This window comes from Sinohyriopsis cumingii, chromosome 2, assembly GCF_028554795.1.
Source record: "Sinohyriopsis cumingii isolate HCF-2022 chromosome 2, ASM2855479v2, whole genome shotgun sequence".
NCBI lineage: Eukaryota > Metazoa > Mollusca > Bivalvia > Unionida > Unionidae > Sinohyriopsis > Sinohyriopsis cumingii.
In genome coordinates, this window is record NC_142962.1 from 13134515 (window position 1) to 13162004 (window position 27490).

Consider the following 27490-nt stretch of genomic DNA (forward strand, 5'->3'; position numbering starts at 1 on the left):
ACAAGAATTAGTCTAGACTGCCTTAATAAACAGCATAATCTTCTATCATGCAATGTATTCATTCTAATTTGTCTTTGAAGGCAGTTATAATGAATATAATTTATTCATCTTCAAAAAACAATTTCTTTTTGTAATGTGTCATTATTACAAATATATATTATTAATGTGGTGTTCAAGTTTATCTTCTGGTTTCCTTGGGGATCACAGCTAGTGTGCATCTGTTGTTTGGGTATTCAATTCCAAACTTTGTGAATTTTACCTAAGAAAGCAAATGTCAGTTGAATGGTAGGTCAACCCAGTGGGTGAAATCAGTTTCCAGTTTCCATTGTGAACTACACAAAGCTAGTGTTATGTACAATCCAGTTATCATTTAGTACCAGACAGTTCCTGATAAATACGTTACTCAATGTAGGCAATTATTATGCTCACAGACCCCATTATGAGCTTTTGTACACCTCTTGCTTGTTCTGTTTCAGTTTTTGCAGAATCACTTAATGACAGAATGATCTTGATTACTTTATACTAGCTGTATAGAGTCCAAAAAACCACACAGCAAGTACTTATTTTGTATTTTTTGTTTGATGTGCACAAACGCTTCTTAATTTACAAAGCACAAACTGGACATATAAAACCATATATATTTCATATGTTAACCATAAAAGCAATGATATAAATATTAAAGAAATCTATGTCATTTTTGGTACTGGATGGCAGCAACAAGTTTCTGTGTACAAGTCCTACCACTTATTTAATCTGATTCGAAAATGAAGTACAAATATGATTTCTAACCAAGGAGTTTGTATACTTAGAATAAATGGGTATAATGATACAACTGACACTTCAGCAGAGCTGCCAACCCTTTAGACTTGCAGATAGTGAAAAAAGGGATAAAAATTAGTGAATTTAGAAAACAATTAGTGAAAAATTATACCATGAAATTAGCTCCATCTATCTTGATAGTCAGTACTACATTATATAAAAATCCCAAAATAAAAATAAAACATTATTTACACAGATTACATGTACAAATTTATTTGCTGCCTAATTTGCTGATATACACAAACTTCACACTATTTGTCATGATAGGATGCTGTGGCAGACTTGAATTTCCTCAACTGTGCTATGGTAAATAGTTTTCCAAACAGTTCAGACTTCTTAGCAGCTGGTTAACTTTGGTGACTTAAATTGCTGCAAATTCTCAGCACCTAAGTAGATACTAAAGTTTGTCCTATTTTCCTCCCAATAAGAAATACTCTTTTCTTTCACGGTCACTGTTGCTGATCTCCAACTGTGAAAAAGCAGGTTATATTCAACAAGAAAACTCACAAACAATTCTTCAGCATTTGGTAGCTTGTAGGACTTGAGTACATGGCTTAAAGTACTCCAGAGCTGAAATCTGCTGGGAGCGCTCCTAATTTTCCCAATATCTATATGTTTTTTGTTAGCAGTGTGCTTTGACATCATTCTGCCACAAGCCCACAGGGGCTCATATTGTTGCTTGTAATTTATCTTTCATATGTGAACTTTACAATAATATTTTTATATTGTACATGTATGACAACTGAATTGTAAGCAACAATACAAGCCACTGTATACATTCCCAATTCTAAAATTCACGGCACACTACTGTGCGAAAGCATAATGTATATCAATGATTGACGACTGAATGCAAGGCCGATTTTTGGTGTACTCCAATCTATACTTCACCATTTTTTGGAATACATGTCATTTTTTCTTAGAGGTGAAAACATTTTAACTGTAGTGTATATTCAAGCATGTGACTTGGAACAAAAAGGATCTAATAAATACTAATTTATTTCATCCTTGATGACACTACAAATATAGTTTCACTAGTGTACTTGTTACAAGAATGTTTTAATATTTTAATTCTGATGGATTTGAGGGCAAAATTTAAATGATATATATACAAAAATTATCATACCTTATCTTTAATCTTAATAATGTTGGCTAGTTGGACCACATTGCCAACATGCACAGTTGTTTGGAACCCCTCATGTATGCTAGTGTTGTGGAACAGGAGAAATATATCACACTCAAACTCCATACAGGACTGTGCAAGCTGACAGCTGACTAAAACCATACCCTGTCCAACAGAAAAGAAAACATATGAGTTTTTTAAAAAAGTCTATTAACAATATTGTGATATTACAAAACAACAATAGCAAGGTGGCCAGCTTGCAAAGCATAATGCATGACAGAATACATAATGTATCAGCTATATCTCAAAACAGACATTTACACCAACTTACTAAACATACTGCAAGTGTACTTATTTACTTATCTGAACCACAGGTTCAAAACCAATTAATGTATTACATACCAAACAATAAGTAAATAACTATAAGTGATACAAATATAATTTACTTAAAATTTAAAAAATGCAGACCTGCAACTAAGTTTCTTATTTTAAAGTATCTGACATCAAATGTTTGGCCTGCAAATTAATTACAACCTAATGTCAAGTCTCTGACCTCAAATGTATGGCCTGCAAATTAATTAGAACCTAAAGTCAAGTCTCTAACCTCAAATGTATGGCCTGCAAATTAATTAAAACATAAAGTCAAGTATCTGACCTCAAATGTATGGCCTGCAAATTAATTAGAACCTAAAGTCAAGTCTCTAACCTCAAATGTATGGCCTGCAAATTAATTAAAACATAAAGTCAAGTATCTGACCTCAAATGTATGGCCTGCAAATTAATTAGAACCTAAAGTCAAGTCTCTAAAATCAAACGTATGGCCTGCAAATTAATTAGAACCTAAAGTCAAGAACTTGACCTTGTGCAGTTTGACATTTGTATCGACTGAAGTAATTCTAATTCTGATGAATAAATTCCTGACAAGAGTAAAAAAAATTAGACATGTGGTCATGGGACACCAAAACCTCGCTACAATGCCCATACCTAGAACCAGACAGACGGATGTAAGGTCAAAAAACTAACACTACAGGCCCCTTTGTGATAGGGCATAAATAGAACCAGACATTGACCTACTGACCCTAATATGACATTCTCAGTAAGGCAGTTAACAGTTTTCCACAGATAAGACCAATGTTTAGTAAGTGTAATGAAATATCAAATACTGCTATTGTTGACTTGGAAAATGTGTAAAAAGTTCAGAAGTGTGATCAGAAGTAGGCAACATTACGCTCAACTAAAAAGTTTGTAAAATACATTTAGTCCATAATGACCGCCAGTTCAGTTTCAGAAACTGCAGCTCCGAACCCCATAAAGGTCAATATCACCCTACTAGATCATTTAACTCTATATAATTTCTGTCTCTTGCATTTTAATTTGACATGACTGGAGCTACATATCTCTCCAAACATAAGTAATATTCAAATCAACACAACTATATATCTGATAAATGTTAATTGCTGCTTTCCAGCTTTTTTTCAAGCAGGGTCATGAATGTCAATATTCCTTTTTATACTTCTGTCGATTAGTGTCTGAATAACTCCTGTTTATTTAGTCTGGTACCCTGTCCAACTCCATCAATAATCTAATATAAGAAAACCCGCAGCCAGACCAACCCTGGGCAAGCCACAACCTGGAAAAGTTTGCAATGATTGTATTCTCACAATTTTGTTATTTTTCCTTAAGCCCATAACCTAATGTATATCAGCAAGATATGTACCTTGTTTAAAGTTTTTCCCCTCTAATGTTCTAGGATATGATGTAGATTTTGTCACCACACTAACAATTCGACCTTCTAAAAGGTTAATGCTAAATACCCCTTCGTGGCTGGTCATAACTACAACCAGGCAGAATGATGTGCAAGAGTCCTAAAAAAGGTTACATTACAGGTGCTTCACGACAGTCAATACTCGAACAAGACTGTTGTACATACAAAAAGTCTAGAGGTAACATTCCTTTTTTTGTTTTAAATGCTGGTATTCCCATTTCATAGCAGTAGTTTTTATCAGATTACACAAATTCTGGCCATCATTTTTATTTAGGTCCCTCTACATATAGTAAGCAGAGTTTAAGTTATAGTCAACACAACCAATCCTCCAAAAGAACTTATGACGGCAGATTTTAAGGAGGGCTCCAATGATCAACACCATTTATATGCAGGACCAATCTGAGAATACAAGAAGTCTTTTAGTTAAAACCCATGACAATACAACATTAGTCCAAAAGGAGTAGCTGTAACAATATTTTCAATATATCATTTTGGGAGTAGAGGACAGAGTCATGTCACAACAAAATCCAAATAGAAGCTAAATGATTTAATTAGGTATCCTGTCATATTTATAGGGAGGTTAGGTATTGAGAAATACATATGTTTGAGACCTGATTAACATTTTCTATTCATTGTGATTTTTTTAAATAATTGTTGTGGGGTTTAACACCATTTTTCAGCACACGATAGGCTATGCAAGGCAGCCAGTATTAATGGTAGAGGAAGAACCCGGTCAAACTCCAGGAATAACCACTGACCCATATGAAGTACTGGCAAGCTTTCTCACATATCCACACTGGCTGAATTCAAGACTCGAACCAACGCAGATAGAGGTGAGATGGCAGTGATCTGTAACGGAAAGCGCTTTAGACCACTCGGCCCCATAAGAAGAAAGATTTCTTGCATGAGAGAACAGATGTAGCCCTTTGTCAGAATATGCGCACTGCATGTCACCAATATAAGCACCAGCTTGAAAGGAAAAAGGCTCTCACTGAGAAGGAAAAGTAATGATTGCACATTGAGCCAAAAGAGTCAGTGGTGACAAAAAGGAATGCTAAAGAAATTTCTGCCAAAGCTGCGAAAAAAATCTCGCCTGGTACATGAACAGGTCATGTCCATTGGAGAATCAATGATATGATAAAATAATATACAGGTGTAAGTGGTATGATGTTTGTGCCAAACAAATAAACTTGCAACCGTAATACCAATTAAACATCATATATAAAAAGTATTTTAGCAAAAAACCCATGTAAAGACTATCCATTCAGGAGCAATAGCAATAACAAGCATTTCAAAATGGCCACCATGGCAAAGGTACTGCAGTCCTGCCAACCCTGATGGGACCATCTCAGTAAGGCAGTTGTTTTTTTCCCCTTAAGTTTGACCAGTTGTCAGTAAGGTGTAACAAAATATCATAAACTGCTATTGTAAAAGCTGGAAAACGTATTTAAAAGTGTGGTATCTGAAACATTATGTTCAACGGGAAAATTTGTAAGGTACACATTGTCCTTATTTGCTACTAGTACAGTTGCACAAACTTCAGTTACAAACCTTATGCTGCTCAACGGCTTGTTGCTATCTCTCAACTTGATGTAATTCTTGGAATTTTTTCCCATTTCACATGACGATGTCAATCGTATCTCCCACCACGAGACATAATCAAACTGACACTTGATGTCCAATAAACATAAATGTATCGCTTCCTGCTTTTATTCACAAAAATCTGAATATTCCTTTTTATTCTTCTGTACTGATTAATAACACTTGAAGAGGCTTAATTTCCATTTCGTCATCAAAATACATTGCTTGCTGGATGCCATTTTCAAAAACATCTATAATCAAGAGTTTGATCATGCTGATTCTTTACATGAAAAACTATGTGCAGTTCTATGCATCTGAAATACTGCAAGTTAGTTTGGTTCCCCATCTAATTCCACCAATTCTAACAAGAAATCCAGATCCAAATCAAACATGGATGAACCAATTATCTGGAATTTTTGGCAACAATCATTTTCCCATAGTTTTTGCTTTTACTCCCAAAGTTGGGGGCCCTGAATGGCCAAGTGGTCTAAAGTGCTCACCATTACGGATCACTGACATCTCACCTGTCTTTGTGGGTTCGAGTATCGGGTTCAGCCAATGTGGGTATGTGAGAAAGCTTGCCAGTAGCTTCTCGTGGGTTGGTGGTTCTTTCTGGGGGCTTTCCAGGGTTCTTTCTCCACCATTTATACTGGCCACCATGTATAGCCTACCTTGTTCTGAAAAGAAGTGTTAAACTCTACAACAACAACAACTCCCAAAGTCCATATTTTAAGTGTCATTTTCGTAAAACTTATGGCAAAATCTTAAGGGTTGGCAGGTCTGGTACTGGATATCAGGCTGTCAGCATTTTTTCTTTAGGAATAACAAGACATCGTAAGATGTATACTGATATGATGTGTTTCCTATTACACTGGTTTTCAAATTAGTGAAGGTAGACGTTTTAAAATAATTTTTACAAAAAGTTATAAATATTATAATGATTAGTATATGTAATATACTGAGCACTTCAAGTACCAGGTTAAACCATATCAATTAGATGCACAACTCAATTTCAGGAGAGAAAAAATTTAAAAATTAATGGGGGGGGGCTCTTTTTTACCGGTGGATGGGGGTGAGGTGTTAGGGTTGGCAATGAAACACAGTGATGGTTGGCCAACCAGAAACACACTTTTTTTTTTACCTAACAAGATTTTTAGGATGGGTGCAATGGCAGATGTATCAGATGTCAGATTGGCAAACACATTGAAAATTATATATTAATCTTACCATCCATTAAGAATAAAAAATGATATCAAGATTTTAAAGATGGCCACCTAGGCAGCAATACAGACATATTAAATGTAAAGACTGACTCCATTTTCACTGAGATGCACTAGATGTTATAATTCTCATGAAAAACCAATGCCTGTTCATCAGGAATAGCAGTAACAAGGTTTTCAAGATGGCTGTCATAATGATATAAGATCAGCACCATCTGTGTTCAGGATATCATGCAAAATCTTTTAGTAAGAACTCGTGTTGATATAACAATCCATTTAGAATGAGTAGTGATAATAAGATTTTCAAGATGGCCACTTTGACAACCATACTGGATGCCAAGCAGTACAATTTTTAATTTTGGACCAACTAGTACTTGAGATGAATATGTGTGTGAAGTTTAATGGAAATCATCTAAGACGCTTTGCAAGAGTTGCATTGTCTAATGTATGTATGATATATGCATGGATGATGGTCATCCCATAAGCTATCCCTATGACAAAAACCTGTTTCCTCTTCGTAACAATTATTTCCAGCGGGATACTAAAAAACTAGCACAAGATGTTTACACATATCCAGTTGAAACAAGTGAATTTCAATCCAGTTATTTTTTTGTACCTTTCTGATATTTTCTCTCTCAACATCAATGAGTGCAACAGTGGCTGCCTGGCCAGCTTGAATAAGCCGGCATGGGAGACGATGACGGTGCACAGTCTTAACAGTCACTTCTTTGAAACCTCCATTATCATAAGGTCCTATCATCAGCTTGTCTCCTTCTCTAATAGAACCACTGAAATAACAGTGGAAACAAGTAAACAAGATGGCCAGGACCTGCATTTGGAACCTACGATAAATGCACTACAGTGACTTTTTAATGAAAACATTACCAAAATATTGATGATGACGGTAACACTACTACCATCAAAAGAGTGATTGCCATGTCTCACTTCCTACAAATGTGGGCCTAACAAAAATGACTTAAAAGACCTCTGTTGGAAGACTTCAAGTCATTTAAGGTCAGGCTCCAAGAACAAGAGTCCCTTGAAGAGAGTGATGCTCATTTGCCTAAAAAGAATTTCCAGGAATCCAAGATAAGATCATTTCTTGTTTTTAACTGGTGTATTGAAACCATCTCTGACAATCTTTAGCAATAACAAGATTTTCCAGATGGATACCATATTAGATGTAATATAGGCACCATTTGCATTTCAGACCAGCAAGACATCACAAATCTTTTGATGAAAACTCCATGTTGACACAACCATCCATTCAAGAGTAGTGATAATAAGAATTTATAGGTAGTACTTTTGTCAGCCATATTTGATATAAGCTCAGGACCATATTCACTGACGCAGCATACATGCCAACCCCAGGTAAGGAAAAAGTGTAACCCAAGTGGACAAAAAGAGTATTACATTTCACAACACTTTGTACCAGCTGAGATTATGAATGTTTTGCACACCACTAAAGCACTAAGCGCTGGGTTAGAGAGCCTGAATCTGAATTCAGTTTTATTTTTGTGAACAATACTAAACAATCTCCCACAGTCTGCATTAGAATGGTAAAGAACCAATATTCCTTTCATAACCTGACAAAGAGGAGGAAATGTATAGCTTACAGTTATTGGGTCTTTTAGCTGGGAAATAAGATGAAAAATTCAACTCTATCCATATGAAGTACATTGTCAGGTAGAGTGGAGTGCCAACTTGATACTTCAGGAGTTCTTCTAACTTATCAGCAGCTTTTCCTGCAACAAGGTGCATCATATGACAGAGACAACCTGATATATACAACGATGGAGACATTTTTCAGAATATAGAATTCGACTCCTTTATGAATTCCAGTCATCACTGATGCAGTATCAGCTTAAAATCCCATACAATTACGCCAACTTAAGTTTATTCAAAGTATTATCAAGAAAATAAATAAAATGTTTTCTCCAGTGGAATCTACTGTTAAATCCGGTAACGAAAGAAGAGCTCTCTGACGTTGCCCTTTTCATTGTCAAAGTCTCTTACACAGACTGGGTACAACTTTTTGTCATAATCATTACTCCTGTCTGTTGCAATACTAAATGGCTTAATTTTCATGGCTTCTGCAATTTTATATGAAGTATCTTCTGCTAAACACCTAATAATATTAGATGATTTTGTTCTTGCACATGCACATTTTCTGCAATTTTGGAATCAGGAAACGTCTGTTTGAACAAAGAACCAATGTAGTCTTCTACCGTTAGTGGTTGTCCATGTTTTATTAAGAACTCGGTAGAAAAAGCATCTGCATTTATCAAATTCATGTCCACAATTTAGTTCTGCTGTACAAAAAGAAGTTACCTCAGTAGTGAAGTTAGTAAACGAGCTAATTCAAGGTTTCTTGTTTTACCACCATGACCAGTATTAAAATCCTGTCCATGCAGCCTGCAAAGGCATGAAGATCCCTAGAATGGAATGCTGTATTGTGTAATTCATGTATTCATCTCTGAATCGGTTTTTTGTCTTTTCCAAATCCATCTGCGAAATTATTTGAAAAATATTTTTGCTCTAACATGCATCGTCTAAAATAAATCTGACTTGACTTTTAGCACCAAATACCTATAGACTGGTTCTGTTCTGAATTAGAACAAAGAATCTGCTAGCAAAGATTAAAAGTTAGAAAACCAGTCTGTTTTCTCCTAACTAAGCCATACAGCTGCTATAAATAGAAACCTAGGTCAAAAGTTGAAACTAGAAACCTGCATGTTTCTTGAAGTAGGGCATCTGCTACAAACAGAACATAATACTGTTAGGAAAGTGCATACAAGTCTTCAGACAAGCGTATTCTTATGTCGTAGTTACATAGAAGCCATATTTTCTAGAATACGGTCTGTGGGATTAATGGGATGTAGTAAAAATGAGAAAAAAAATTATTAATTTTTTGGGAGGAGGAAATATCGAAAATGCGTAATCCTAATACAGTTATGCGCAATGCATAATATGGTGGAAAAAAAGCACAATGATTATGCCAAAAGCGTAATGGTTGGCATGTATGATGCAGATATATATTAACATTTAATAGGCACAAGAACAGATGCATGGATCAAGAAAAAAACAGAGAACATATAATGAACAACAGACCTTCCTACAAGCTTTTCAGGTCTATGACCAGGAGAGCTAAAACAGAAGAAAGCAAAATAACTGACGAGTTTTCTGATATGATGTGATGCATACCTGATCTTTATTGGACTTAAGACCAATGAACTTCCCCTGAGAATGGTAATGAAGGTAATCATTTTCATACATTTTTGACTCTAAACAGAGATGGAACAAGAAGGGAAAATGCTAACATTTATTTCTTGTCTAAGTCATTTCAGTATAGTGAATTCATAATGTTACAGTGCAACAATATACTACAATATGCCTTGTGGAAAATAAAGTACTTACGTGTGTATTTGTCCCCCAACCACACTCCCAACACCAGGCACTGAGAACACGCCATCTATCTATAAATGTAAAATAAAATAAGAAAAATGAATAAAACTAAGAGATAACTGTTAATTACCCCATTTCCAGTAACAGTTTTTCTCTATTTGGATATCGAAGATGGTTGCATATGGGATCATCAGATATCTGCCACTATAATAATGCCCACAAACTTGCTGCATGGGAATTGATCACTATAATTTATAAATGGATACCTGAGAAACAAGTGATTCTATCTCATCATTACTTGATACATTCTAATTAAAAGGAGAGCAGAAACTATGGTCTTAGAACAACAAATCTGTTAATGGCATAAAAATGTATATATTACATTATTTTGTGAAACTAATAATTAGTAATTATTAGGATATTTTAAAATCACAAATTAGTTAGGCACAACTTTTATATATTTTGCACTCCTCTTTCTCAAACATCATATATGACCCCATAACAAGCCTCCTAGGATTTAGTTTCGCATATCATCTTTAAACTTAAGTGAATTACCATAATTTCCAGTTTAATAATCACCTATGTGAATTACCATATAACACCTAGTTTAATATCTCACCCTTATATGTAAGTGAATTGCCATGTAAAAACCTAGTTTAATATATCACTCTTACATGTAAGTGAATCACCATGTAATATCTAATTTAATGTATCACCCATACACCTAAGTGCATTACCCTGTAATACCTAGTTTAATATATCACTCTTACATGTAAGTGAATCACCATGTAATACCTAGTTTAATATATCACCCTCACTTGTAAGTGAATTACTATATAAATCCCACTTTAATATTTCACCTTTACGCTTAACACTTATACTCGCTTACAAGTTGAGTCAAACTGACAACAACAAAGATCCTGATATGCCATAGCATAATATGCCTGCAGATCGGGGTCTATGTTGTTTATTCTACTGATTACTCCCAACTAACTAAACACACCCAGATGTGCCAGCACACTATGTGCAGGCAGATCTGAGTTTGTGCAGTTCGCAGTTGGACTTGACTTATAAGCAAGAGTGTGTGTGTGTGTGTGTGTGTGTTGGACTTTTAACGTAGCTTTAACAATTTTTCAGTCATATCGTTATGATGTCTACAGTGTGGCGGTTTATTGTGATATCTAGCACTTGGACATCATGCCGCAGACATGTAGTATGATGACCCTCTCAGTCACATTATCCTGACACCAAGCCAACCAGTCCCAACACTAACTTCTTAATGCTGAGCACCTAGCAAGGCAGCCATTAATACCATTTTTATAAGTCTTTAGTATGACTCAGTCGGGGTTCAAACCCATGACCTTTTGCATCTGAGGCAGACATTCTAACCACTAGGCTACTGGAGTGGACATCTTATAACAAGTATAGATGTTAAGTGAATGACTACATAATACCCAGTTTGTTATGCTGCTCATCAGTTTCGTTTTTTTAGCTGTAGTAATCACAACAATCATCTAAAGCAAGAGTCCCTTGAAGGGACTGACACTACTTGATGAAAAGAATTTCCAGGAATTCAAGATAAGACAATTTCCTTCTTCTTCTTATATTCTTCAGCTATCACAAGATTTTCAATTAACCTTTTGTAGTATACATAATAGATGTCAGCTTAGCACCATCTTCATTTAGGACAAAGTATACATTGTTAAAAGTCTTTGGTAAAAACCCCATGTCATAATGATCATCCATTTAGGGGAGTAATTACAAGATTTTGTAGTACAGTCATTGTGGCAGCCAAAATGGATGTACAACTGGAACCATTTTCATTTAGGGCCAACTATGTGTCATAAGCCTAGTGCTGAAAACTTCATGCTGATTCAGACATACATTTAGAGAGAAGTAGAGATAATATTTTCAAGATATGACTTTTTATTTAGGAGTTGCATTAACAAGATTCTGAAGATGGCTGCTGTGTTGGCCATACTGGACATCAGATCAGCACCATTTTCATATAAGGTCAACTGGTCATCATAAAAAGCCTCATCCTGATATGATCAACATTCAGGAGAAATAACAATACCAAGATTTTAAGATGGCTGCCATGGTCGCCATATTAAACATCAGTTTGCCACCATTTTCACATAGGACCAACTATACATAATAAGAAGTCTTTCAGCGAAAAATCCATGCTGATATAATCATTCATTCAGGAGGATTAGTGATATAAATATGTTCAGAGGCCACTGTGGTGGCCCTATTGATATTTGAGCAGCACCATTTTCAATTAGGACCAACTAGACCATGGGATGAATCTGAGGGTAAAGTTTCAAGACAATACTTCAAGTAGTTTAGTAGGAATTGCAATAACAAACTCGTGCATGGATGACAGACCAGTAGAACTAATAATACAACTTCACCCCATTTACTAATGAAAATCAGTGTCCTTGCATGTATCAGCCAATATATATCTCTACTGAAATTTACTATCAATTACTGCTGATATCATAAGTAGAGTAATGTGCCAACTGAATCTGAAATTGTAATCTTGACTTACACACATCTAAAGTTCTGTGTGCATTTGAGCTTTATTTTAGTATTCTTCTTCTAGTTGCAGTGACCTTGACCTTCAACATACAGAACCAAAATCAAGAAGTTTCTTTTTGGTCTGAAATGCAAGTTATCCAAAACATTTGTCATGGTTTTTGGCACAGGACATGACTAATTTTGTGGAAATCAATTTCTTTTTTGAAGTCCTTCTGGCTTCTCCTTCTTTTAGTCCATGTGATCTTGACCTTTGACCTTCTGATCCCAAAATTATTAGGTATCTTCATTGTCTCAGCTGCAAGCCATCTACAAAGATGGGTAAAGCTGGTAAAAAAGAACTCAAGGTATGTGAGAACCATTTTACTTCAAGTCACTGTGCCCCTGACTGTTGACCTAAAACTCAACCGGCATCTTTTTTTGTATTACATATGGAAGACTTTTACAAAGCATGGTCAAGGTACCTGGTATACAAAGTCAAATTACTGTGAATATGCAGCTTTCTTTTTTTCAGTCTCAGTGACCTTGACACCTGACCTTTTCATCCTGAAACTGATAAGATTTCTTCCTTGCCCTGAATGCAAGCTACTTACAAAGCTTGGTGTTTTTAGATTGTGGAGAGACATCATAATATGACATGCTCTATCTTATGGCAGGCATATATAGATTGAACGAGAAATATAGTCTCAAGATCTTATGATGTAACAACCTCAGCCAATCACATCCAAAATTACCTCATTAATATGCATCAACCTCACTTATTAAAAAACCTATCAAAGACAATTATCATATACTCTTATTTATCAAACTGGAGCAAATCCTATAAAAATTTTGTCTCAAGAGTGGTAACAAGCCCAGACAATCTGACAGAAGATTACCTTATGATTGTCCATAGACTCATCCAACATCTTTACGATATGACTATTTCACAAGCTGGATCAGAAAAAGCACTACAAAAGTATTTGGCAAGCTCAGCCGATGAAACACAAGCTCATATCATTTATGTATATCAATCACACTCATAGCTGTACTCATCAAAGAGCTTAATAGATGATTAATGTTAATAAAAATCGAATCAGAAATGTTTGCTATAATGAAAGTCACATGGGTCATGTATGAGCATTTACTCATTTTAAATTAAATATAATTGTTCTTTTAAAATTTAATAAAAATTTTCTTTAATCAAATTCTTTTCAATCCTGATCACTGAATGTTCTGCACCTTAACTTTGATCAAGAAACTTCCAGACAAAAATTATCGATCTCCATGGTCTTTAACAATGGTGGTCACATACTAACATTTGGTCAAGAAAAGAACAGGTAGAGTGGAATCATCACAATATAGAGCAGTAATTTGTTTATCAATAAGTATAGCTTTCATTGTGATATCACTGCGCATGACATTCAATCCAGATTGTACTTGATCGTACCTTTTAGATTCATTTGATCCAAAAATGTCTACGTACTTTAACACTGATTTTGCCATATGCACTTTTCGGGGTGTCTAAATAATGACCTTCCAAAGGAATGTGGACTTATAAGAATCCAAATGAAGTGAATACTTACCACTTAAAGGTATATAGAATCAAATTCTAAACAATTACACCCATTACTGAAATATTCAGTGTTGAATGCCTACGTGACATTGTGACTTGTACTATAGATGGCAACAAGCTCAGCCTATCAGATGCAGGATCATGAAAATCAGATGTGTTTCTAAGGTGGCAACAAGCTCAGCCTATCAGATGCAGGATCATGAAAATCAGATGTGTTTCTAAGGTGGTAACAAATTCAGCCTATTAGATGCAAGTTCACCTCATTACTGTAATATAAGTGGTTCTTGCTCATAACCGTATTAATCCAAGAACTTAAAGATTTAAATGTGTATAGAAAGTTTACTCTAACTTGGCTCAGTACTGCAGTTTCTATAATGGTAACAACCTCATCTTCTTAGATGCAAGATAACCTCATTGATATGTGTGGAATTCATAAACAAATTCATCCAAGATCTTGAAGATGTATGCCCATATTCCAAGTCTAATGAAAATTGGATCAGAAATGTTCTCCAGAGTAATGACAAGTGCAGCTAATCTCATGCATGATCATCCCATAAATGTGCAGATCTTGTTTCATAATTAAACTCATCTGAAATCTTCAAAGCTTATATTCAAATCTGAATCAAAACAGATAAGAAATATGACCTCTGGAGTGGTAACAAGCAACTGCTGATGGATGGTCAACATAGGGCACATCATGCAGAACACACAATGGATGTAAGGTCATATAAAAAACTCACTTGCTGTTACAACCAGGAGAGTTAAAAATAGGAATTGTGTATATTATGCTTAAATATACATTTAAATCAGCCCTCATTATGTCCAGAATGTCCAGAATCAAAGTGCATTAAAACTGAGTTACAATATATCGGACTTTGATCAAAGCAAGGTGGCAAGTCTATCTATTTATAATTCAATGATCACAGTCAGCTTGTTATAGAATGGAATTAATTTTGAAATGATGGAGGAAGAACCTGAGAAAACCCCCAGAAAGAACCAACAACCCACAAGAAGCTACTGGCAAGCCTTCTCACATACCCACATTGACTGAACCCAAGACTCGAGTCCATGCAGACAGAGGTGAGATGCTTTAGACCACAAGGCCACCTGGGTCACTTTAATTTTTTTTTGAATACCCTTAGTAGGTAAATGAAGTGAGGTCCATTTCAATTAATATTTGTTAATTAAAGATATTATTCGAATTCCCAACATTTGAAGCATGTTCTGTTTATTACCTGGAACTCTGTGTGTTCTTGTACAAGCTTCTCACGCTCCTTGGAGTTACCCAGTGGAGGTAAAACATGGAGAAATTTAAGCAGAAGGTCAAGATTTTCTCCAGTCACACATGACACTGTGAAAATCGGAACGACTCTGAAAATGAAAATATTTTATGAAGAGAATCTTACATGAGTGCTTGTTTCAAACGAATTTTATGAGATGAACAATTTGTACCTTCTGAAGCCTTGGAAAGTATGTAAATGAACTTGAATTCAATTTAATTCTGCTTAGCTTTTTCTTTCTGAGAAGTCATCTGAAGTAGTTGTTTTTTAAAGCCTTTAATGACAGCAACCAGATTTTCTTTTTTTTTTCTCAAGCCATAGTGGTAATAACTGACAGTGGTTTGGCATTTACTTTTATAAAAAAGTAAAAGGCTATATAATGCAGGTAGAAGTGTGTGGTATAACCATTATAATGATGAAGTATGGAAAATTTCCAAAATTAGCAAATTCAACTTATACTCTGCATTGACTTATAGGCTGGAAATATGGTACATACAGTCAAACCTAATTATCTATCAGCAACCCATCGGAAAAGACAAAAGTGGCCTTTGTAAACAAGTGACCTCTGAAGGTAGATACAGCTTTGAAACTTGTTCAAGAAAAATTCATGTACTATGAGCTGAATAGCATTGTCATTATTATTTCACAAGTATTATTATTAGCGTAAGAGTATGCTACCAAGATACATGTATTTTGTTTTCCTAGTTAGCAACAACCAAGTAAACTACAACTGTGTACATGCACTTATTTATCTCTCTCTCTCTCAAACTTAGTAGATGAACTCATTTATCTCTCTTTCATACAAACACTTGTATCTCATTACGAGTAAAAACAGCTCCTAAATAAAATTATTAGTTGACAGCTTACCTGTAATTGTGAAACACACTATTGACTTTTTGTTGGGTATGAAAACGTGTTCACCCTTTAAGCATTAAGTAGTTGTTAAATCTCACGGAGATCAAAAGACAGCTGGCTTTAGTTGGCAACCTTTAATGATAAGTGAATGAAATGAAGCTTCCTGGAGCTATTGTTAGCAGCACCTTAAACTTTACTTTTAGTTTCCTCTGGCCTTTCTCATCCCATTTTTGATATTTGGACAGTTATGTCAGGGTAAAAGTCAGACTCGATTGTCTATCAGAAAGTTATAATTTGCTAACACATTGGAATGGGGTTTATTGTTGATATTGTGAGACTACATGGAGGTTGCAAGACTGTGTATGATTCAATATAACATTGTTTAAGTTTGCTTGGCCCGCTGGCATGCAGCTACCCTATTCCACCAGTACATGATGGCAGCAAATTCCAATTGTTTGATAGGCAATGCACTAGGACCCTGCACCCCAACATAAATAAAAAATATTACATATGGGGTGGGAAAGGACAGAGGAGACTTCGATTACTCAACAGTGAGGGATATCACAAGTGCACTATATTCAAGGCTAAAACAGTCACTGCTGATAGCAATAACAAGCTTTTCAAGATGGCTGTTGTGGTAGCCATTCTGTCTGTGAAATTGGCACCATTTTATTTGGGACCAACCAGCCATCATAGGAAGTCTTTTACTGAAAGATATGACCATCTCTCAGAAATAGTAATAAAAGATTTCAACATGGTCATACCACATATCCAAATGGCACCTTTTTTATTTAGCACCAACCAGACCTTGGGGTGAATGTTTGTGTACGCTTTCATGGCAATCCTCCAATTAGTTTGGATTTGCAGTAACAAACCTATGATAATGGTTAGGTAGACAACAAAAGGACAACAGACAACAGGACATATCCATAAAATCAAAGGGGTGAAACTTTCTCCAGACATAATTTTTTCAGGATTCCAGATGAAACTGCTTCTTCTTTCTCAGTACAAAATGTTGAAGCATCCATAATATTTTTGACTGATAACAAGATTTTCAATATGACCATGGTATACTGGAGGTAATATCAAAGGTTTTTATTTAGGGTTAACCAGATATCATAAGAAGCCTTTTGAGTTAAAATTGCATTCATCAATATGACCATCCATTCAGATGGAGTAGCAATAACAAGATTTTCATAAGGCCATCATAGTTGTCATTCTGGATGTAAGGCTGATACCATTTTAATTTAGGACAAACTAGATAAAATGAGAAATATTTTAGTAAACTCCATGTCAATGTGACCATGCATTCAGTATGTACATGATTTTCAATACTGCCATCACAGTGACCATACTGAATATCGGATTGGCAATTGTTTTCATACAAGACCAACTAGACATCATACAAGGTCTTTTTGTGGAAAGCCCACGTCAACATGACCTTCCATTTATTAGGAGTAGCAACAAGATTTTAAAAATGGCTATTATGGTAGCCATACTAGATATCAGATAAGCACCATTTCATTAAGGATGAACTAGACATCATGAGAAATCTTTTGGCAAATTGTTGTTGTTGTAGGGTTTAATGCGATTTTTCAGCACAAGATAGGTTAAACATGGCAGCCAGTATAAATGGTGGAGGAAGAACCCTCGGAAAACCCCAGAAAGAACCACTGACCCACAAGAAGCTACTGGCAAGCTTTCTCACATACCAACATTGGTCAAATCCAAGACTCGAATCCAAGCAGACAGAGTTGAGATGGCAATGATCTGTAACAGTGAGCATTTTAGCCCACTCGACCATATGGGGACACCTTATGGCAAATCCCAACATATATGACCATCCATTCAAGAGAAGTAGCGATAAGATTTTCAAGATGGAGGTCTGATTGGCATCATTTTTATGTGCAACCAACATGATTTTCAATACTGTAAAATTTAATTTCTGAGTAGCACTGTTTTCATTTAGGAACAACTAGATATCTTAATTCTTTTTATACTGAAAACCCCATCTTGTTATTGCCAACAGGGTTAGTGAAAACAAGATTTTCAAGATGACCATTGTGCTCATAGTTTAGAAGGAGTAGCAACAGCAAACTTGTTCTAATGGATTCCCAGACAGAAGACGGTGAATAGGCCATTCCATACACTCTTCTGGTATATAACCAGTGAGCTAAAATGAGCAGGTCTTCATTTGCATCCTGTGATGACCACCACAATAATTACCCAAGTTTCCTGGTGGTAGATTAGAAAGTGATTCTTTCATAACACTTCATTCAGCTTCCAGTCAAAGTGATGTACACCTTCTGGGGATGGCCATATTTACCTAGTTTTCATGGCAATCCATCAAGAACTCAGGGACTAGTTATGCTAACACGATTGTGTGCCTGATGGAAGGATGTCCAACCTTTTCACACGAGCAGACAGACTGCAATTTATTTTTCTCACTGAACAGGGACATTACAAACTTAGCCAAATGCTTTGCACTACCTGTTATATAAGGTTGGTGGGTCAAACAGAAATCTCCACTGAGCCAGATTCTGGCCTATGGACCATATGCTGGATAACTTGCTATATACTGAAGTCTTTACAGCAGTGGGGTGGGGGGAGGGGTAGCAAAATGGCAATAACTGTTAAAATTTGACCAAAAAGCCCTCAAACCATAAAAAGGCACATCAACATGTGCCACATGATGAGTTGTTTAGGTTGCATAACTATGCCAATTAAAAGAAGTTTAAAAATACTGATGGACAGACAGAAATGGCAATTATTAAAGGGGCTCCTGACTCTGGATGCTGGGGCCCTAATGAAGGAAAGTTAACTACCTGTCAGAATCAAAATTTTCCCCAAGTGTTATCGCATCATCTTCATTCCTGACTCTAGATGGGATCTTCCTACAACCTGGAGACTTCAGGATCCTTTCCAGCTGTGTAATGGTCTTCTCAATCATAAATTTCCTGCACATGTCAATCTTGGTGATGACCACAAAGATGGGCACTTTAAGCGCAAGGGCAAAGCCAAGATGTTCTTTTGTGGTTCCAGCTGAAATGTAAACATTGACGATCATGACACGAAACATCGCTGTAATTAGAATATGTATGTCTTGGTGGATTTCAGTAATATTAAAAAATACAAGATCAAAAGGATGAATACAAATAGATATTAATGATCATGTTCCATTTCCTAATTATGAGAATTAAATACCAAGATCTCTCTAATTCCATGTAAATGTTTTAATCATTTCTGAACAGAGCTTTTAATCGATAAAGTATTCTGAATAAATAAATGAAGCAATTACTATAGTACACAAAATGTTACACTATATCAAGGTAGCTGGCAATTATTTGCTATATATATTCACAGAAATCCCAACCCCATAATTTAAGAAAAGAAAATTGTTAAATGTTTTACCATACATTGCCATATTCTGTCAGAGACAATTAATCCAGTTAATATTCCTACTGATAGTGATTGGTTTAAGAAACTTGCTTTTCCAAAGTAAAAGAGCCTATGTGTTACATGATTCAATCTATGTCCAAATCAAACAATCAATCTGCAGTCTCTTTCCATTCGTGTCCAATCAATCATGATTAGGAACAATCATGTGCTAATAGCAATGCAAGGAAGGCACAAAAATAAACAGTAGTTTGTAAAAAATTATAAGAGAGTTCTATTAATGATGCAAACTTGAAAAGAACATGATCCCAGTCCGATTCCTGAGTCATAGCCATAATATAAAATACTGTCTTCATTTTACATGGTCCTGGAGTATAGAACATCAGGGCTGGTGTTGAGGTGGGAATCCTTGAAATAGTATTAGGTGAGTTTCATAATAAAAATTAATTTTACCCCTACCCCCTAGAAACTACATTTTAACAGCAGTAATACAACATCCGCTACTACTTCTTTGCTCAATTTAGGAGCAAGGCTGATTGCCCCCCAAACAAAGACTAGTATAAGAACACACTGCACTAACCCTTCTGGTAAGAGAATTCAGTAATGAAAGCTGGTCGATGGTTTTGCCACATGATTTTGGGATGGGACACAAGGAGTCAATGCCTTTGCTAAGGTGCTATCTATATCAAAGGTAAAAGGATGAAAAAGACCACCAGAATTCTGATCTTGTAACGACATCATACATGCCAACCCCTGGCGAGGAAAAAGTGTAATCCAAGTAGATAAAAAGAGTAATCTGAGTAGAAAAAGAGTAATCCACATATAACATGATAAAAATTAAATAAGCATATGTACAAAATGATTTATTTATCCCTCTGGAATTTTAACAACAATTACTGCTTTAAGTTTCTTTAAGTTTTCATATATAACACTTTGAGCTTTAAAAAGCAACAGACTCTCATAATGCATTTCAAAACACTTTTTACCAGCTGAGACTACAAATGTTTTGCACACAAGCAGAGCACTAAGTGCTGGGTTACAGAGCCTGGATCTGAATTCAGTTTTATTTTTGTTAACAATACTGAACAATCTCTCACAGTCAGCATTAGAATGGTAAAGAACCAATATTCTTTTCATAACCTGATAATATTTTAGCTGGGAAATAAGATGAAAAAAATCAACTCTGTCCACATAAAGTACATTGTCAGGTAGAGTGCCAATTTGATACTTCAGGAGTTCTCCTTCTAATTTATCAGCAGCCTTTCCTGCAGCATGGTGCATCATATGACAGACAAGCTGATACGTACAATGATGGAGATATTTTTCAAAATATAGAATTCAACTCCTTTATGAATTCCAGTCATCACTGATGCAGTATCAGCTGAAAACCCCCATACAGTTTGCCAGCTTATGTTTATTCAACGCATTATCAAGCAAATCAAAAATGTTTTCTCCAGTGTTAATTCTGGTAATGAAAGAAGAGTACTATGACTTTGCCCTTACTGTTGTCAAAGTCTCTTACACAGACTGACTAGGTACAACTTTTGTCATAATCACTACTCCTGTCTGTTGCGATACTAAAAAGCCAAATTTTCATGGCTTCTGCATATTTTAAGTGAAGTATCTTCTGCTAAACACCTGATAATATTAGATGATTTTGTTCTTGCACATGCATATTTTCTGCAATTTTGGAATCAGGAAACGTTCATTTGAACAAAGGACCAATGTAGTCTTCTACCGCTAGGGGTAGTCTGTGTTCTATTAAGAACTCGGTAGATAACGCCTCTGCATTTATAAAATTCATGTCCACAATTTAGTTCTGCTGTAATAAGAAATTACCTTAGTACTGAAGTTAGTAAAACGTGCTAATTCAAGGTTTCTTTGTTTTATCACCATGACCAATATTAAAATTCTTTCCACGCATCCTGCATGGAAAGTGAAGCTGCCCTAGAATGGAACGCTGTACTGTGTAATTCATGTATTCATCTCTGAATCGGTTTTTCATCTTTCCTAATCCATCTGTGAAATTATTTTTTAAAATATTGTTACCCTAACACTCGCATCGACTAGAATAAATCTAACTTGACGTTTTGCGTCAAATACATACAGACTGGTTCTGTGCCAAATATGAATCAGAACAAAAAAATCTGCGAACAAAGATTAAAAGTTAGAAAACCAGTCTGTTCTCTCCTAAGCCATACAGCTGCTATAAATAGAAACCGAGGTAAAAAATTAAGAGTAGAAACCAGCATGTTTCTTGGAAATAGTCTAACTGCTATAAATAGAACATAATAATGTAAGGAAAGTGCATGCAAGTCTTCAGACAAGCATACTCTTATGTCGTAGTTACACAGAAGCCGTCTGTTCTAGAATACGGTTTGTGGGATTAATGGGATGTTAATAAAAATGAGAAAACAAATTATGAATTTTTTTGGAGGGGGATATACCAAAAATGCGTAATATGAACAGTTACGCATAAGACGTAATTTAGTGAGAGAAAAAAAGCGTAATGATTATGCCAAAAGCGTAATGGTTGACATGCATGCAACATTGAAAGCAGAGTGATTCAAGAAGGCCCAAGAAGCAGCAACAGCCCTAACCCCAGGCTTTACTTTTCATGAAAGAATGCATCATCTTGGTGAGAGACTGATTAACTTCATAGTAAGGATGGTCCACCTGAAAATGGTGACCACTGAAACATTAAAGGAGCCCTTGAGATACAAAAAAGAGGTGATTCTGACCCTTCCTTACCCCTTTAGAGGAAGACAGAAAAAACCTCCAGGCCACAACTGAGTAAAGTAGCCAATTTCGATCATCCACAGCACAAATATAGATGAGACTGGGAATTGGAAAAAAGAAATGGAAGGTTGCTGATTCTTAGCCAGAACCTGGGTTGGCAAAGAAAAGAAACAGAATCAAAGTTACCTCTGAACCATAAACAATTTTCCTTTGACAAGGAATGAAGCAATCTCCTCTTCACTGATGCTAAGAAAAGCAGGAAGACTGTCTAATGGGTAAAGTTCTTGAATGAAGCCTCATTCAATGGGATTGAGGCATCCAAAAACAAATTAGCATGTGAGGTGATCATTACTAGGGTTTGTTCCATAAAAGCCCAGATCCCAGTCAATATCTCCACTTGGGATGCAACAGAGTCCAAGAAAGGGAGGTGGGGATTAATGAGTCAGGCTAGGGAATGAAACCAATAGTTGTGTTCATAGACAACATACAGAACAACCGTCTATGTAAGCACAACCAGTATACAATAAGCAGCTTTTTGTACCCCTGCTTACCCACACATTGTGACATATCTCTTAATGAGAACAAATTTAATACTATCTTGAACATTGTTTATTAACTAGGGGTTAATAATGAACATAAACATGATCTGCCAAATTAGGTTAAAAAAAATTTCAAAGTTAGCACAAGGAACACAAAAAACACTAAAATAATGGAAGGACAGGGCAGAAAAATGCTCTATCACTAAATGGTATTAAAAATGGCCAAAAAGACATTTAAAAACAAGGATGAATAATGATGTGTGATCTTGGCATGTGTACTAGCACAAAGTCCAAGGAAAATGAGGCAGGAATTCTATATATTGTCTATGACTAAATTATCAGACTGGGATCATGTTCTTTTCTATTAAAGTCCTCCAATTTCTAACTGGAGGTGGCATTATTTAGCTTGGACTGGGGACATGGTGTTTCAGAATGGTAAAGAAATACAATAGTAGTAGGCAATGTATTACTGCTATTAAAGCACCTTAGTATTAAAACAAATCTATTAGTAACACCATAACAGAAAGCATAGCCTTGAGAAAGCCTTCATTCTCACTAAGACAAAAGTTCCCCAAAATTCTTTGTTTTCCCCATCACCTGTGCTTCGATGTATGCAATAAGAATTTAAAAAACTGAAAAACACAGCATCCAAATATGGTTCATGACAACAAGGTTGCCCAGAAAAGTGATTTCTAAGCCTAATGAATTGTTTTTATAAGAGGAAGAACAAAATGAAGTTCACACACAATTAAGTGTCAAACTAATCTTTCCTTGGCCATGTACAGTGTACATATGGCTACCATAATTAATGTATCTACTTTGGAGATTTTCATCAAACAGTTTATGAAGACAGTGATTTAGAGACAGATGGGCATGCATCACAATACAGCTGACCCAAAAGTATGGGTATAAAAATCTCAACACTTCTCCCACCATTACTTACCCATTCCTGTATTTGCACTAACAACCAGCATGGAGAAATCTGGTTTGTAGCAGGTGAGTCCAAATATGGTGGTTTTCAGGTACTTATGATGGCCGGCCAAGTCAATTAGCGTTATCAGTTTGGTGGAGTGTTCACATATCTCCTCAACTGACCTCGACTCACTGTAATTTACAACCTGTCAGGAGAATGGCTGAGTTAAAACACAACTGTCAGTTAGGAAATATATTTTTTTAAAATTTGTGAAGATATGTTATTCTTTTTACACATTTGATTTACTTATTAATGTATCAACAGCTATTGACAATGGGTGCATTGCAAAGGGTCTTGCTTGCTACAATATTTTCAGCAAGGCCTGGAACAGAGAAACTTTCTGGAAACAATACTGTATCCAACAGTAATGGTACATATCTCTACAAATGATGATGTCAAATGCTGATAAACAAATCTGTGCAAGCAACACAAAATTGCTTTAAATCCATGATGATCCTGTGCAAAAACCAAAGTTTAAAAAAAAGACAATCACTGCACTTAATAATGGCAGTGTAAGATAACAATGAATCTCATGGGAAGTAGACATCTGATAACTGAAAAGCTGCAGGTGAAATAAGACAATCCTAAGCATAGATATACTGTGGAAATCAATATTTACGAAGACATACAATCAGGGGTCATAGCTCATGTGAATGACAGCAAGATGGGCTGGAGACTCTTTCAAAGTCTCATCAATATAAAGTTGAATGCCAAACTGACTTAATCAAACAATTCAAAGTAAAGTCATGTTGGAAGATCAAAATTAGGCAAATAAGCCAACAGGGGAAATGTCTACTTGAAGTTGCAAGTCAAGTTTGGTTGAAATCCAACAATCCAAATTTTAAGAAATGCTGTGGAAACAAAAGTTAAGAGGACAAGAATCGGGGACATTCATACTCATTTTACAACAGTCAAACTGATTAATTCTGGCACAGATTGAAAAACATGAATACAGAGGAAGAGTAGGATGAAAGATGAAGCATCTTAATATTTTGGAAATTTGCAATACGATTTCTGAATATTTTCTTTCAATTTAGTTTTTATAGATTCAAGCCCATGCTGTTCATCAATTTGTTCATATTCCACGGCTTTACCCTTACTGTATACATAATCATGATGGAGCCAATTAAAATAATTTTGTTTCATTACCATGAAAAGTTTCGCTTCAGGAACAGAAATTAGGAGATATGGGTTATCAGGGGCCATAACTCTTGTAAATGGTGTAGTTGCATTTTAGAAATTAATCTGATTTGAAGTATCACCAATATAAAGCTGCATACAAAATTTGGTTGAAATCTAATCATTCCCAATAATATTGTAGAAACCAAAATCAGGAGGTGGGATAATCATGGGCCACAACTCCTTTAAATAACGACTAAAAATGTATTAAAATCAAACTCATTTGAGGTCTCATCAATTTAAAACTGCAAACCAAATTTGGTTGAAATCCAACAATTCCTTCCAGAGTTATCCAACAGATACCAATTTGCAATGTTTACAAAAACTTCTAAACACGTACGTCATATACAATAACCTTTTGCCCCTCCTGTATGATTGGTTTACTGCTGACAGTTATTTATAACTTGCTCAACTTGTCCTTCTTTTGCCTCTTAAGAAAGCAACTGCTCAAAAACTTGAAGAGGCATTTTTTAAATAAAAATATCACTCATTAAAGGTAGTGTTGATAACCAACCACTCCGATGGCCTAGCGGTTAGAGCATTGACCTCGAATGTGTGAGGTTATGGGTTTGTACCACGACCAAGTCGTACCAAAGACGTTCTAAAATGGTACTAACAGCTGCCTTGCTAGCCACTCAGCATTAAGAGGTTAGTGTTAGTCAGCCTGGTGTCAGGATAACGTGACTGTGTGGGACATCATGCTACATGTCTGTGGCATGATGCCCCACTACTAGACAGCACTATAAACTGCCACACTGCAGACATCACAGCAATATGACTAAAAATTTTTTAAAGCTTTGTTAAAAATCCAAATGACACAAAAATGCTGATAATCATATTTTCCATTGGTAAATAATGTTTAAAAACACTTCTGTCAGAAAATAATAGCCAATCAACCTGATATGTAATGTGTGGATCAAGTTAATATCATCAAAGTCAGCTTTCACCTAGATATGCAACTGATGATGTCAAAATCATCCACTCTTTATGCTGAGATACAATTGTTTCCTGCTACCTTTACAAAATTGTTCTGCTAAATAAAAGTTGTCACCTAAAACAAAACCCTATCACTTGAATGACACCTTTTCTTCCCACTTGTTTGGTATGTAATTGAGATAATCTGGGATAAATTAAACGCCCACTTCCTTTAATGTTATCTGTTATACTTGGCTTAACCCAATTGCTTGTGTGTGACCCTGATGCTGGTTCCACCATTACATTTATATAGCCATGTGGTCAGCCAGTGATAATGAACCAACTGGTTGATTAAAATTCACTAATTTCCTCTACCTGCTCAGTAGGTTTGGCACATGCTACTTTTCATGTCTGAAAAATCCTTAGTGCTCATTCAGTAAAATGGACACACCACCATCCAAAAGACCATAAAATACCCAGAGTACAGCTAGCCCCATGCTGACCTGGTTAAGAAGATCCACTGCAGTATTTGCAGATTTTGATTCAGACAGCATTTCTCCCATAATGGAAAAGAAAAAACAATCCCAAAAAATTAAAGTAACTAAATGACGTCACACTGTATGGATGATTTCCTACCCCTTGTACTGGATGGTAAATCTTCCACATTGCTAACTTTATTTTAGATCTAAGTAGCAACAGGTGTGCTAGTGGTGCAGAAGGGTTATGACAGCACACATTTACTAGGGCACTACTGCAATTTATTATTCTGGTTTTTATAGTTGCAGTAATAGTTCTTATTGTAATTGTGATTGTTGGCATTGTTATTTGCCAGAACATGTGTAAAATTTCATGAATTCAAAATGCACAAGGTGCTCTTATATTTACAGATTATATTCTTATCAAGAAAAAAAATTTGTTTTGATAAAAAATAAAATAAATTAAAAAAGATCTATATTTACCATATACATTGTGGCACGATAAAATATTTTTTTCTCCTGTTCCAGAACTTATGGTGAAACTTTTTTCTCCTAGGTCATATGTCCCAAGACTTAAGAAATGAACTCATTTTGTATTGAATTTGTGCCACCCTCCCCCAACTGTACACTGCAATAAATTGATAATCAAAATGCTTAAATGATAATAAAATGAAAGAAACTAACCTTGTATTGTTTTCATTTCTTCCTTTTATCTATCATGATTTAAAGAAAAAAATATATTCACGAACTCCATATATGTATCATAGGCTTCCATACTGTAGCATGTATTGCTTATGTCCGATAACACACGACACTTGTACACTGTCATGAACACTGAGAAATAAATCATGTTTGGTTGTACTCAAAGGTTTGAATATGTTATCTGACTGAAAACTGGATCCAACAAAATCGTAAATGAGAAGGAAATAATCAAAAGATATGGTGAAGACAACCGCCATTCATACATGACACGGTGTTAGGTGCAAAATAAGAAAGACTGAATTATATCCATGTCAGCTCTATGACAGTATCTTGCAAATAAAAATCATTATATGAAAATACATTCACTTGAGTGCAAGTGACAGTCATTTTGCTAGCAAAGGTTACAAAAAGTATCATTAAAGCAAGTTATTGT

At 35.5% G+C, this 27490-nt stretch overlaps 1 protein-coding gene across 1 annotated transcript in view; it reads right to left on the reverse strand.

Moving 5' to 3' along the window:
• Positions 1 to 27490, reverse strand: part of LOC149804350 (GTP-binding protein 2-like) — a 56072-nt gene that overhangs the window by 15066 nt on the left and 13516 nt on the right. The window contains exons 6-11 of the mRNA XM_089939253.1: positions 23756 to 23930; positions 18964 to 19180; positions 15239 to 15374; positions 9923 to 9981; positions 7122 to 7293; positions 1943 to 2104 (exon numbers count right to left, since the gene is read on the reverse strand). Of these exons, the coding sequence (XP_089795379.1) occupies positions 1943 to 2104; positions 7122 to 7293; positions 9923 to 9981; positions 15239 to 15374; positions 18964 to 19180; positions 23756 to 23930 (921 nt within the window). The remainder of the gene's footprint in view (positions 1 to 1942; positions 2105 to 7121; positions 7294 to 9922; positions 9982 to 15238; positions 15375 to 18963; positions 19181 to 23755; positions 23931 to 27490) is intronic.